A 15,184-nucleotide genomic window follows, 5' to 3' on the forward strand; every position below is an offset into this window, starting at 1 on the left:
GGACGACAGCACTCCAAGCTCGGCATTGACATACTTTCCCTGGCTGCTCAGCCATTGTTCCAGCTGGTCACCTGAGCCCCTGGCTGTATGGCCTCATCACAGCATCATGACCTATATCCCTGTGTGACTAATGCCTCTTAACAGCGTTCCTCAGCGCTACAATCCTGGGGACCAACAGGGCTGTACAATTACTCTAGCCCAGAAGTAGTAACACTCATGATTCAATTATCAATCATCAAGCTTGAGGCTAGATGAATATGGTGTGGGCTGCTACAAAATGGTGCCCTACACAGCAAGACCAGTCAACTGAAAAACAAAATGGGAAATTGTGGGTTTTAGATAAGGTGCTGAATCACAAACCTTTGCTGGAGCCCCAATTTAATTTACTCATCAGCATGTACTAATTACCACACCAGTTGCCAACAAACGCTGGGGTCAATTCCACTTCAATCTCTAAGGTCCTGAATTGAAGGCCATAGAGATTGGATACGGTTTCTAATTCACTGGGCCTCTCAGTTTGAACTCATTTCCTGAATTGACAAGAGTAGATTGCAGCTCCGGTCAGTTGGCTGGCAAGTGATGCCACTCGGCTTAAGTGCTGTCCCTGCCAGCCATTGTGTTTTAGAGAGCATTGTGTTACAGTCAGACACACAAACAAGTCTCTCTTTCAAAGAAGCTCGTCATCACCATTAGTGAGCGGGAGCAGCTTGGAGCAGACAAACGGAGGCAAAGTGAGACACTCCAACAGGCGATGACGAGTCAAACCCACTGCTCTGCTCATGCAGGTGCTGGCACCATGGCTGGCTGACACTGTCGTCCCTGAGTAATGTGCAGGGTCCTGGGAGAGCCTTCTCCATTGGTCTCTCCCCTCCCTTAGGGGGTCTGGGCTGATCAGCGCTTTGTGACAGAGCACTAAGTCCATGATGAATCCAGCTTCGGACTGTTTTAGTCATGGGCCCTGCAGTTCACTTACAGCTGAGTCTGACTGCTGCAGCATGGAAACTGTGTGTGTGTGTGTGTGTGTGTGTGTGTGTGTGTGTGTGTGTGTGTGTGTGTTACTGAATTGATTGGCTTTTCAGCAATGTGCTCTGTATTGATGGATTCTTGTGTTTCAGATGTGTCTTTCTCTAGAAATGTGTATAGCCATGTTTATCTTGATGGCCTTCTATTAGTCTAGTCATACACTGAGTGTACGAAACCTTAGGAACATTTGCTCTTTCCATGAGACTGGGTGAATACCAAAGCTATGATCCCTTGATGTCGCCTGCTAAATCTACTTCAGCCAGAGTAGATGAAGGGGAGGAGACTGGTTAAAGAAGGATTTTGAAGCCTTGAGACATGGGATTGTGTATGTGTGCCATTCAGAGGGTGAATGGACAGGAAAAGATTTAAGTGCCTTTGAACGGGGTATGGTAGTAGGTGCCAGGCGCACCGGTTTGGGCCAAGAACTGCAATGCTGCTGGGTTTTTCCACACAACAGTTTCCAACAGTTATCAAAAATGGTCCACCACCCAAAGGACATCAAATTGTAGAGTCCACACCCTAACAAATTGAGGCTGGGGGTTGTAACTCAATATTATTAAGGTGTCCTCATGTTTTGTACTCTATTTCAACCACATTTCTCTATGGTTGTCTTTCAATAACCATGTAGCATAGATCTCCCAGTCACGTTAGTCTTGTGTCTCTGGGGTTTTGTTTGTGTTGCACCTTCTCAGACCAGTCTGCCCTTCTCTACCCCTCATCTTACTCTTACACACACACACACACACACACACACACACACACACACACAAAACCGTTTACAGCTTGAGTACATTCTGGGATCGTCAGAAAGACAAAAACCATCTACAGCACATGCATGAAAATCCCAGATCTAGGGCCATTAAGTTGCCTAGCCATTTCATGGATGGCAGAAACTGGTAGGTGGGTGGGGGAGGAGAAGAGACACAGAGCTCATGTTTGGCTCCAGAGCCTGAGGAGCCCTGAGAGGAGATCCTCTTTATGGGTCATAAGTGAAAGCAGATGCCCAGCTGTTCCCACACATAATAGATTATTCATGAACAGCCAGCAAAGCTGACCCGGGTAGTGTATTCACAGAGAGAAATCCCTGCGACATGAGTCTTTCACCATGGATTCAACCCAGTGAATGAGTTCCCCTAGCGCAACAAGCAGTAATGCCAGCTTTCCAACAGTCTAAAGCCTGTCGCATGCTTCTCAGATGAAACGGTGTATGACAACCTTTTGACTGTTTGTTGGTGTTCTGCAGGTTCTTTTGTTTTGGGAGGGAGGGGGGGGGGGGGGGGGTCGATAAAAAAAACAGCATGTTAATAAAAGAGAATGAGAAAACCAAAGCCTCCCCATTGCTCTGCATGGTGTTCTTGGTTACACCGATTTCACGTGATTAACCCCCCCACACTGAAGCAGCAGCATATATTGGTAGTAGGCCTAATCATGTATGATGAGATGACAGTACCCATGGTGACCTGGAGGTGTTCAGCTATATTCTGAGAGCCAGTGGATCAGGAACCCATTTTAGAAGTGCAGTCACACACACATGCTTCGTTCTCAGTGTGAAGGGCTGCCTGTCACTGGTTTCACCAGATCTGCAATCCAATAAGTTTTGTTCCATAAGCTCCTCCGCACCGAGATGGGCGAGGTGTGTGCGCACGTGTATATGTGAGTGTATTATTAGTCACGGTTCAGTGCAGTTCTCACACACACACAGAGCTGCAGATGAATCTAGTCATGCTGTTTGTGTCTGACATGGAGAGAATGAAGCACAGAACAGAGGTATGATTCCTAAGATCACACCAATTATTATAAATCAGCAGGCTGGGGAGTCAGGCTGAAAAATGACCCAGATTGTTAGCATTGTTAGGTATATGTAATTACATTTACCTGTGGCTCAGTGCAACCACAGCTCTGGTATCGGGTTTCCTCTGGCAGAGACTGATGCACCTACTACGGAAGATACGGAAGACCAGCACACAGACTTTGCGAGTAGGCTATTTTTTTTATTCATGAATTGATCCCAACCCTGCTAAGGCTGGCTCTGGCATGATGACACTGGTTGGGCAAATTGTTCCTTCAAGGGACCAGGTCAATCTCTTACCGATTTGGCAGACAGAGATATTTAAAAAATATACAGTACCAGTCAAAAGTTTGGACAAATATTCATTAAAGGGTTTTTCTTCATTTTTACTATTTTCTACATTGTAGAATAATAGTGATGATATCAAAACTATGAAAGTACACATATGGAATCATATAGTAAGCAACAAAAAAAATCCAACAAATCTAAATATATTTTATATTTGAGGTTCTTCAAAATAGCCACCCTTTGCATACTAGGAATTCTCCAAACCAGCTTCACCTGTAATACTTCTCCAACAGTCTTGAAGGAATACCAACATATGAAGAGCACTTGCTAGCTGCTTCTCCCTCACTCTGCAGTCCAACTAATCCCAAACCATCTCAATTGGGTTGAAGTCGTGATTGTGGAGGCCACGTCATCTGATGCTGCACTCCATCACTCTCCTTCTTGGTCAAATAGCCCTTACACAGCCACCGAGGTGTGTTGGGTCATTGTCCTGTTGAAAAACAAATGATAGTCCCACTAAGCGCAAAGCAGATGGGATGGCATAATCGCTGCAGAATGTTGTGGTAGCCGTGCTGGTTAAGTGTGCCTTGAATACTAAATAAATCACTGACAGTGTCACCAGAAAAGCACCCCCACACCTCCTCCAAGTTTTCGGGGGGGCGACCACACATGCAGAGATTATCCATTCACCTACTCTGCGTCTCACAAAGACACGGCGGTTGGAAACAGAAATCTCAAATTTGGACTCATTAGACCAAAAGGACAGAATTCCACCGGTCCAATGTCCATTGCTTGTGTTTCTTGGCCCAAGCAAGTCTATTCTTATTGGTGTCCTTTAGTAGTCGTTTCTTTGCAGAAATTCGACCACAAATGCCTGATTAACGCAGTCTCCTCTGAACAGTTCATGTTGAGATGTGTCTGTTACGTGAACTCTGGGAAGCATTTATTTGTGCTGCAATTTCTCAGGCTGGTAACTAACATCCTCTGCAGCAGAGGTAACTCTGGGTCATCCTTTCCTGTGAAGGTCCTCATGAGAGCCAGTTTCATCATAGCGCTTGATGTTTTTTGCGACTGCACTTGAATAAACTTTCAAAGTTCTTTACATTTTCCAGATTGACTGAGCTTCATGTGTTAAAGGAATGATGGAATGTCATTTCTCTCCCTCGATCTGGGGCTCCACGCAAGATCTCACCCCGTGGGGTCAAAATGATCACAAGAACAGTGAGCAAAAACACCAGAACCACACGGGGGGGCCTAGTGAATGACCTGCAGAGAGCTGGGACCAAAGTAACAAAGCCTACCATCAGTAACACACTACGCCGCCAGGGACTCAAATCCTGCAGTGCTAGACATGTCCCCCTGCTTAAGCCAGTACATGTCCAGGCCCGTCTGATGTTTGCTAGAGAGCATTTGAATGATCCAGAAGAAGATTGGGAGAATGTCATATGGTCAGATGAAATCAAAATATAACTTTTTGGTAAAAACTCAACTCGTCGTGTTTGGAGGACAAAGAATGCTGAGTTGCATCCAAAGAACCCCATACCTACTGTGAAGCATGGGGGTGGAAACATCATGCTTTGGGGCTGTTTTTCTGCAAAGGGACCAGGACGACAGATCCGTGTAAAGGAAAGAATGAATGGGGCCATGTGTCGTGAGATTGAGTGAAAACCTTCTTCCATCAGCAAGGGCATTGAAGATGAAACGTGGCTGGGTCTTTCAGCATGACAATGATCCCAAACACACCGCCCGGGCAACGAAGGAGTTGCTTCGTAAGAAGCATTTCAAGGTCCTGGAGTGGCCTAGCCAGTCTCCAGATCTCAACCCCATAGAAAATCTTTGGAGGGAGTTGAAAATCCGTGTTGCCCAGCAACAGCCCCAAAACATTACTGCTCTAGAGGAGATCTGCATGGAGGAATGGGCCAAAATACCAGCAAGTGTGTGAAAACCTTGTGAAGACTTACAGGAAACGTTTGACCTCTGTCATTGCCAACAAATGGTATATAACAAAGTATTGAGATAAACTTTTGTTATTGACCAAATACTTATTTTCCACCATAATTTGCAAATAAATTCATAAAAAGTCCTACAATGTAATTTTCTGGATTTTTTCCCCCCTCATTTTGTCTGTCATAGTTGAAGTGTACCTATGATGAAAATTACAGGCCTCTCATCTTTTTAACTGGGAGAACTTGCACAATTGGTGGCTGACTAAATAGTTTTTTGCCCCACTGTATATTTTTACTTGTTCAACACTTTTGTTTACTACATGATTCCATGTGTGTTATTCACTAGTTTTGATGTCTTCACTATTATCCTACAAGGTAGAAAATAGTAAAAATAAAAATAAATCCTGGAATGAGTAGGTGTTCAAACTTTTGACTGCTACTCTGTGTGTGTGCGTGAGATATGAGGTTGACCGAATATGATTTGTCAACGCCGATACCGATTATTGGAGGACCAAAATTAAGCCGATACCGATTAAAATCAGCCGATTTTTTTGTGTGTGTAATAATGACAATTACAACAATACTGAATGAACACTTTTAGTTTAACTTAATACATCAATAAAATCAATTTAGCCTCAAATAAATAATCAAACATGTTCAATTTGGTTTAAATAATGCAAAAACAAAGTGTTGGAGAAGAAAGTAAAAGTGCAATATGTGCCATGTAAAAAAAGCTATCGTTTAAGTTCCTTGCTCAGGACATGAGAACCTATGAAAGCTGGTGGTTCCTTTTAACATGAGTCGTCAATATTCCCAGGTAAGAAGTTTTAGGTTGTAGTTATTATAGGACTATTTCTCTCTATACCATTTGTATTTCATATACCTTTGACTATTGGACATTCTTTTAGGCCCTTTGTATTGCCAGTGTAACAGTATAGCTTCTGTTCCTCTCCTCCCCCCTACTTGGGCTCGAACCAGGAACACATCGACAACAGCTACCCTAGAAGTATCGTTACCCATCGCTCCACAAAAGCCGCGGCCCTTGCAGAGCAAGGAGAACAACTACTTTAAGGTCTCAGAGCGAGCGACGTCACCGATTGAAACGCTATTAGCGCGCACCCCGCTCACTAGCTCGGGAGTGGATAGGCTTGAAGTCATAAACAGCTCAATGCTTGAAGCACAGCGAAGAGCTGATGGCAAACACACAAAAGTGCTGTTTGAATGAATGCTTAAGAGCCTGCTGCTGCCTACCACCGCTCAGTCAGACTGCTCTATCAAATCATACATTTAATTATAACATAATAAACACACAGAAATAATAGTTCACACAGTTCGCAACGAGCCAGGCTGCCCAAACTGCTGCATTTACCCTGACTCTGTTGCACAGAATGCAAGAGAAGTGACAATTTCCCTAGTTAAAATAAATGTGTGAAAGCAGGCAATATGAACTAAATTTGCACGTTTAAAAATATATAGTTGTCTATTGATTTTAAGAAAGGTGTTGATGTTTATGGTTTGTACACATTGGTGCAACGACAGTGCTATTTTCGCGAATGCGCTTGTTAAATCACCCGTTTGGCGAAGTAGGATATGATTCAATGATAAATGAACAGGCACCGCGTCGATTATATGCAACGCAGGACATGTGTAGCTAACTAGTGATTATGTTAAGATTCATTGTTTTTTTTTTATAAGATACGTTTAATGCTAGCTAGCACCTTACCTTGGCTTCTTGCTGCACTCGCATAACAGGTAGTCAGTCTGTCACGCAGTCTCCTCGTGGAGTGCAATGTAATCGGCCATGATCAGAGTCCAAGAATGCAGATTACTGATTGTTATGAAAACTTGAAAATCGGCCCTAATTTTAAAAAACATATATATAAAAATCACACACACAATGAATTGTCCTCTTTCATGAACAACAACAGTGATGCCTATGAATACGTGTGTCCTTTCCCAAAATCTGTCAGATAACTAGATGTGTTGATAGGATTCAAAACAAACTGACCGAAAACAGGTAACAAATATCTAAACAACTTCAGATCTGTCAGTAATTCCTAAAGTATTTCTCAACTCACCCTCAAGCTTAACATTCAACTCAACCATAGGCATAAATAAATAATGAACACAGCACACATAATTATAGTCATATTTACGAGAGTATACTGAACTCACTTCAAGCTGGAAGTTAAAAGCACGTGAGCCAAGGATTCAATCCTTTACAATTTAATGTCACTGCCAAGAAATCACAACACCTTCGGAAACAATGGGCCGATCCAACAGAGGACAGTACAGGGAGAGTGCCAAACCAGACGTGGAGCTAAACATGCACTTAAAACCAACTTCCATATCTGAAACATATACAGGAACAAAAGAAGAAAACCCATGGCACAAAGTAATAATAATAATAATCTGGACTCTAGTTATTCTCCTAGAACATATTTCCTGAGGGGATTTTTTTAATCCTCCTTGTACTCATTCAGGGCCCGTTTGAACACTGTCCTCACTAACACACGATGATGATGTTTTGCTAATGGCTGAGTCAGCTGTTTAAAAAAAAATGCAAAGCCGAATATATTTCCATAAGCTGTGAGCGACAAAAACACAGCCAAGAAAAAAAACTATAAACAAACTAATGAATGGTTCTGGGAGGTTAAACGCAGAATGCTCGTTCAACATTCTTCATGTAGAACATGAACACTCACCATATCCCACCCCCTCAAACCCCACCTGTTAAGCCAATTTCAGTTGGCAGTGATGCCATTGTCTGAGGCTGCCACCAACACCATTACCTTCTTTCAATGAAAACTAAACCCATCTACAGTAAGCGACTGAAACATAGCAAAACCCTCTTTACTTCAGCAATACAGTAGTGACTACTGCAGTGTTGTTCACACTGCTATGTAGCCTACCACTTATTTCTGATCCCAGCCTCATCTCTTCCCAGGCATCAAACAGCAATAAATATTTGATTTTGGGCAGGCCACGTCAACGTAAGCTATGGCAAGTTCAATGACAAACAGAAAAATAAAAAACACGCCTCAGGTGGTGACAGAGGTCACTGCAGAGCGAGAAGTAGAGAAAAAAGCTTTTAACACTTACTGCTCTCTACATCTAAAGACTGCTTCACAAATGCCCACAATTCACCTCTCGGGACAACTCCACCTTACCCACCTCTCACAGGCACGCAAACGGCAGCCTACAGTAAACAGGGGCCCTGATTTTTGTGATAAATTATTTACAGGTAAATCTAAACATTACAGTAGGTAAAAAATTAGGGGGAAAACGAGGGGCACGCTAGTTACTAAAATACTATAGTGCTAGTAGTGCCCTACTTTCATTCTTTGTGAAGCACTTGTCAGATTCACCGCAGAAAGTGTGTGTGTTCATTCACCAGTTCAATGAGTTGAACAGTCAGTAGAGACAAATGTCAGTCAAATGTTGATTACAACCTCTTTTTGCAATGTTCTCCAATTTGCCAGGTTTGTCTCCCAATCAGGAACACATCAGCAGTACCTCAAGTTACACACGGTGTACACAAAGTAATTAACCAAAAGCTAGGTGTGAGAATCTAAAACCTTGCAGGCCTTAATGCCCAAATAAGTTATTTTTCAAATCCGTTCTGGAATACTGGCTATCCAAACAGCAAGTTACAAGTGACCACATCAGATGTGTTGTGTTCAGACAGCAGTCATTTCATGACATGGCAATGCTAGTTGTCATAGTAAAGACGGATGTGTAAGCAGTGTAGGCTGATTAGTTTGCGACATAACTTCTGAGTGCACCACCAAAGTGACGGTGCATGCCATGGACATGTCCCAGTTGCTTTGAATGTTCAAAATCATAGTGTAAGAACTCTTAAAGCCTCAATAGGATGATCAAACTTTTAAAACAAATCCTTTATGTCTAGCTACAGCAGTCAACTAGTTAGGTAGCCATTTAGCATTCCAGCACATTCACTCATCTTTTTGTAAACAATTAACAAGCTTCAAATCAAACTTTATTTGCCACATGCGCCAAATACATGTGCAGAGCTTACAGTGAAATGCTTACTTACAAGCCCTTAACTATTATTGAACTGCACTGTTGATTACAAAGGTAATGTGTACATGTAGGTAGGGGTGAAGTGACTATGCATAGATAATAAACAGCGAGTAGCAGCAGTGAAAAAAACAATGGGTGACAATGTAAATAATCCAGTGGCCATTGGTTAATTGTTCAGCAGTTTTATGGCTTGGGGGTAGAAGCTGTAAAGGAGCCTTTTGGTTCTAGACTTGGCATTCTGGTACCGCTTTCCGTGCGGTAGAAGAGAAAAGTCTGTAACTTGGGTGACTGGAGTCTGACAATTTTATGGGCTTTCCTCTGACACTGCCTATTATATAGGTCCTGGATGGCAGGAAGCTTGGCCCCAGTGATGTACTGGGCCAAACGAACTACCCTCTGTAGTGCCTTACGGTCAGATGCCGAGCAGTTGCCATACCAGGCTGTGATGCTCCCGATGGTGCAGCTCTAGAACCTTTTGAGGATCTGGGGACCCATGCCAAATCTTTTCAGTCTCCTGGGGGGGAAAGGTGTTCTCATGCATTCTTCAAGACTGTCTTGGACCATGATACTTCGTTGGTGATGTGGACACCAAGGAACTTCAAACTCTCGACCCGCTCCACTACAGCCCCGTCAATGTTAATGGGGGCCTGTTCGGCCCGCCTTTTCCTGTAGTCCACGATCAGATCCTTTGTCTTGCTCACATTGAGGGAGAGGTTGCTGTCATGGCACCACACGGCCAGGTCTCTCACCTCCTCCCTATAGGCTGTCTCATCGTTGTCGGTGATCAGGCCTACCACTGTTGTGTCGTCAGCAATCTTAATGATGGTGTTGGAGTCATGTTTGGCCACACAGTCGTGGGTGAACAGGGAGTACAGGAGGGGACTAAGCACAGCCCTGAGGGGCCCCAGTGTTGAGGATCAGCGTAGCAGACGCGTTGTTTCCTAACCTTACCACCGGGGGTGGCCCGTCAGGAAGTCCAGGATCCAGTTGCAGAGGGAGGTGTTTAATCCCAGGGTCCTTAGCGATGAGCTTTGTGGGCACTATGGTGTTGAACTCTGAGCTGCAGTCAAAGAACAGCATTCTCACATAGGTGTTCCTTTTGTCCAGGTGGGAAAGGGTAGTGTACAGTAGAGTGCGACTGAGATTGCGTCATCAGTGGATCTGTTGGGGCGGTATGCGAATTGGAGAGGGTCTAGGGTATCCGGGAGGATGCTGTTGAGAGCCATGACCAGCCTTTCAAAGCACTTCATGGCTACCAACGTGAGTGCTACGGGGCAGTAGTCATTTAGGCAGCTACCACATGTTCTTGTCAAATTCAGAGTAGCTAGCAAGCAATGAGATATGCCAAATAATCTAAAAACTACTTGGTCAAATAAATCTAATTTGACCTTTCAGACAAGTCGCATGGACAGTAATCAGATTTGTATCGGATTTCAAACCACCTTCATAGATGGTTTGAAATGTGCATTGAAACTTCCGATTCCATGTGCTTTTTGACTGTTCAGACGGCATGAAAAATAACATATTCGAATACGCAAAAAAATACGATTGGAGTCGCTTTAAACTGCCTGTGCAAACAAGGTTGAGAGTAACCCAGATGCATAAAGGCTACAGGAGTTCTTATTGTGTTGGTTTCAGTGGCCATCCCTCACCCCTAGGTATGAAATGCAGAAGACACATTTCAGTTGAATACATTCAGTTATTCAACTCACTAGGTATCTCCCTTTCCTGTCCCACCTGGCTTTTTAGAGTCATGTGACTGTACTCTGGTAGCTCTTGAATAAGATCTGTGGACAAAAAAAAATTGATGGAGATACGAACCAGACAGACAGTGTTATTTTATGTAAATGCTACTGATGTCCCAATAAGCGGTTGAGTTCTACGTAGATGATTTCTCTGCTCCTCTTTCTTCAAAGCCGTCATAGGGCGGCGCACAATTGGCCCAGCGTCGTCCGGGTTTGGCCATCAATGCAAATAAGAATTTGTTCTTAACTGATGTGCCTCGTTAAATAAAGGTTACATTTAAAAAATGTGTTTAAATAAAAGCAGTGTCTAATAAATGTAGCCTAGTTGGAGTTGCTTTAGAGATTGCACTTTTGTAATGCATTTTAATTCACACTGACATGTGTAAAGTTTAGGGAGCAACAGGTGAGCAGCCCTCAGCATCTCTTACCTGTGTCTGTGTTCATCATGGTCCCCCTGTCCATGTATGACCACCTGTCCACCAGGATGCTTAGCCCCCTTGGGCGCCTCGATGTGCGGAATCAGCACGTCCTCCAAGCCCAGGTCGAAGCGCTTGTGTTTTGAGTTGTCCGGGAGGAAGAAGAAAGCTCCAAAGCATAAAGTGATGAAGGCACTGAGGATGAGGAGCAGGATAAACTTCTCTGAGAGCCTCAGGGTGGCCCTGTGGTGTGGGAAAGAGGCGGTGCCGGGTGACAGGGTGGGTATCCTGCGGCCCGACAGTGGCAGTAGAGCTGGTGTGGTCATGTTGGATTGTGGAAATTAACTCAGGGTGGAGATACAGACCAGACAGACAGTGTTATAAATGTCACAGCTGTATTATCTCATTGTGGCGGCAAGTACGTGTCCAGAAATCAAGTGTCGTGGTCCCTCAGTGAAGTGACTGGTCACCAGTAAATGTATGGGTTTTATTCTGAAATTGAAGGAGAGAGTAATGAGGAAATAGCAGGTAGCTAGCTACATTACTCCGATATTATCGTATGGTTGGATTAGCCTGAAAACTGCCTGTTTTACAGTCAGACAAATAGCATAAAAAAGGTCACACTCAAAATACACTGGAGGCTTTTAAAAGTCATTACATTTACGAAAACATAAGCACATGCTTCTGACTAGGGTGAAATGTACTATATTTATGAAGTACACAATATTATTTTGTCCATAAGGACAAGTCATCCAGAACGCACAGTGCATTGAAAGCACTTTCCAAGGAGTGTCGGCAAATAAATGTGTCAAACCGGTTTGAAAAGGGAAAGATATTTCTAGGTATGCAGGCTAGCAGATGTTACATAAAATTGCGCTACGTAGATAACAGAAACACCTGCGTGAGCGCGTGATACCATCACACACTACGCCAACAATGCACATCACCACCACCATTCAGTGATACCTAGTGTACTAAACTCCACTTCTTCACCGTGGAGTTATCATATAACAAATGTAGTGCGAGACGACACATTTAAAAAAAAATAATACAAAAAATGTTACTGTAATATACTTCCAAGTAACACTTAAGAATATTTAGTTAATCAGCTTGGAGAAACCAATCTTACCGTGCAAATCCTTTTGTCATTCTGATCCATGTTGTTTGGTTGAGATCCGAACGCTAACGTTCTGAACTGGATAACAAAAAAACGAATCAAACCCAACGACACAAAACTATTAATACAGTTAAGCAATTGTTTAATACCTAACTAACTAAATGTTGTAAACTAATTGAGCAGGATACATAGCTTTCAAACAGTGAAAAATTAACATCGAGCGATTGTCGCATAATCGACAAGAATGAAGCTTTAATGGCTAAATTACCGAGAAATTCCTCCATTTCCATGTCATAAACAAATGCGCAGGTAAAATGTTATGTTGCCGTTAAATTCAACACGTACTGCTAGCTAGTTGAATACTCCCAATATATTTGCTCAGCTTCTTCACTCGGCCCTACGTCTGATTTCGGCGTCTACACAGAATACCAAGTTCATCCGCTGAATTGACAGGCTTGGCTAGCACAGCTAGATGGCTAGCTAGCTAAATTGCTAAAGGAGAAACTGACTATCTACCATTAGCTGATTAAACAAATACATGTGCACCCGCAATAATTGTATTGTAATATTAGCAACTTTTTTTCGGATATGTTGAGGTTTAAAACGACTTGGCCAAAAGACTGCGCCTTTTTCTGTAAAGGCATCTACCTAGCTAGCTACTGTAAGCTAGCTACCGGAGGCGGTCCGTTACGATTGTTTCGCTGCTGCTGCATCACCTCAATAATGCCTTTGAGGAAATCGGTGACAGAAAGGCATCCTAGTCCACAGTTTCCAAATAGCTGCTTTCAGAAATGTGCTCATGTCTTCAGCTAGCTAGTTATGATTGCCTTTAAGAGTTTTGCTTTCCACTTTGCTTCTTTCGTTGTGATTACCTAGCCCTGTCTATGTTCAGGCATGTTGATACTGCTGCAAAGACCGAAAACTCCTCCCCTCATTCTCCAGCCTGGTAAATTTAGGGAGCGTCTATCAATTTCGAAAGGCTATTTGCAACGTGTTTATCTGTGTAAATTAGCAGTGTTAGTGTTAGCAGTGTTAGTGTTCTGGCTGCGTTTAGACAGGCAGCCCAATTCTGATATTTTTTCACTAATAGGTGTTTTGATAATCAGATCAGATGTGATTGGTCAAAAGAAAGCATTTCACAGGGATGCTGGCCAATGTTGACTTCAATGCTTCACAAAGTTGTGTCAAATTGGCTGGTGGATCATTATTGAGACACACAGAAACTGTTGAGTGTGAAACAAACAGCAGCGTTGCAGTTCTTGACACAAACGTGGAACTTACATATTTTGTCTTGACCATTCACTCCCTAAATGGCACAAACAAACAATCCATGTTTTTATTTTATTTTTATTTCACCTTTATTTCACCAGGTAGGCAAGTTGAGAACAAGTTCTCATTTACAATTGCGACCTGGCCAAGATAAAGCAAAGCAGTGTGACACAAACAACAACACAGAGTTACACATGGAATTAACAAGCGTACAGTCAATAACACAATAGAAAAAAAAGAAAGTATATATACAGTGTGTGCAAATGGTGTGAGGAGGTAAGGCAATAAATAGGCCATAGTAGCTAAGTAATTACAATTTAGCAAATTAACACTGGAGTGATAGATGTCCAGATGATCATGTGCAAGTGGAAACACTGGTATGGAAAAGAGCAGAAAAGTCAGTAAAAACAATATGGAGATGAGGTAGGCAGATTGGATGGGCTATTTACAGATGGGCTATTTACAGCTGCAGCGATCGGTTAGCTGCTCAGATAGCTGATGTTAAAAGTTAGTGAGGGAAATATAAGTCTCCAGCTTAAGCGATTTTTGCAATTCGTTCCAGTCATTGGCAGCAGAGAACTGGAGGGAAAGGCGGCCAAAGTAGGCGTTGGCTTTGGGGATGACCAGTGAGATACACCTGCTGGAGCGTGTGCTACGGGTGGGTGTTGTTATCGTGACCAGTGAGCTGAGATAAGGCGGAGCTTTACCTAGCATAGACCTATAGATGACCTGGAGCCTGTGGGTCTGGCAATGAATATGTAGCGAGGGCCAGCCGACCAGAGCATACGGGTCGCAGTGGTGGGTAGTATATGGGGCTTTGGTGACAAAACAGACGGCACTGTGATAGACTGCATGCTGAGTAGTGTTGGAGGCTATTTTGTAAATGACATCGCCGAAGTCGAGGATCGGTAGGATAGTCAGTTTTACAAGGGTATGTTTGGCGCCGTGAGTGAAGGGGGCTTTGTTGCGAAATAGGAAGCTGATTCTAGATTTAATTTTGGATTGGAGATGTTTAATATGAGTCTGAAAGGAGAGTTTACAGTCTAGCCAGACACCTACAGTGGGGAGAACAAGTATTTGTTACACTGCCGATTTTCCTACATACAAAGCATGTAGAGGTCTGTAATTGTTATCATAGGTACACTTCAACTGTACCTATGATAGGTACAGGATTTTAATCCATGACGGCGTAGTGTGTTACTAATCGTTTTCTTTGAGACTGGTCCCAGCTCTCTTCAGGTCATTGACCAGGTCCTGCCGTGTAGTTCTGGGCTGATCCCTCACCTTCCTCATGATCATTGATGCCCCACAAGGTGAGATCTTGCATGGAGCCCCAGACCGAGGGTGATTGACCGTCATCTTGAACTTCCATTTTCTAATAATTGCGCCAACAGTTGTTGCCTTCTCACCAAGCTGCTTGCCTATTGTCCTGTAGCCCATCCCAGCCTTGTGCACGTCTACAATTCTATCCCTGATGTCCTTACACAGCTCTCTGCTCTTGGCCATTGTGGAGATGTTGGAGTCTGTTTGATTGAGTGTGTGGACAG

The 15,184-nt window shown here is 43.2% G+C and overlaps 1 protein-coding gene across 7 annotated transcripts in view; it reads right to left on the reverse strand.

Annotated features, from left to right (window-relative positions):
- LOC110520419 (mannosyl-oligosaccharide 1,2-alpha-mannosidase IB) overlaps positions 1-13,373 on the reverse strand; it is a 113,234-nt gene extending 99,861 nt beyond the window's left edge. For 2 of the 7 annotated variants that reach the window (XR_016494814.1, XM_021597729.3), the window contains exons 1-3: positions 13,085-13,373; positions 12,381-12,446; positions 11,264-11,743 (exon numbers count right to left, since the gene is read on the reverse strand). Coding sequence is in view for 6 of the 7 variants with exons in the window: in XM_021597729.3 (XP_021453404.3) it covers positions 11,264-11,577 (314 nt within the window). In the remaining variant the exon portion in view is untranslated. Of the gene's footprint in view, positions 1-11,263; positions 11,744-12,380; positions 12,447-12,636 lie in introns of all 7 variants that reach the window. The other 5 variants (XM_021597730.3, XM_090230193.1, XM_021597732.3 and 2 more) reach the window with 4 other exon arrangements.
- Between the last annotated feature and the right edge of the window lie 1,811 nt (positions 13,374-15,184).

This window comes from Oncorhynchus mykiss, chromosome 3 (genome assembly GCF_057628025.1).
Source record: "Oncorhynchus mykiss isolate SJ-2025 chromosome 3, ASM5762802v1, whole genome shotgun sequence".
In the NCBI taxonomy this organism is placed as follows: domain Eukaryota; kingdom Metazoa; phylum Chordata; class Actinopteri; order Salmoniformes; family Salmonidae; genus Oncorhynchus; species Oncorhynchus mykiss.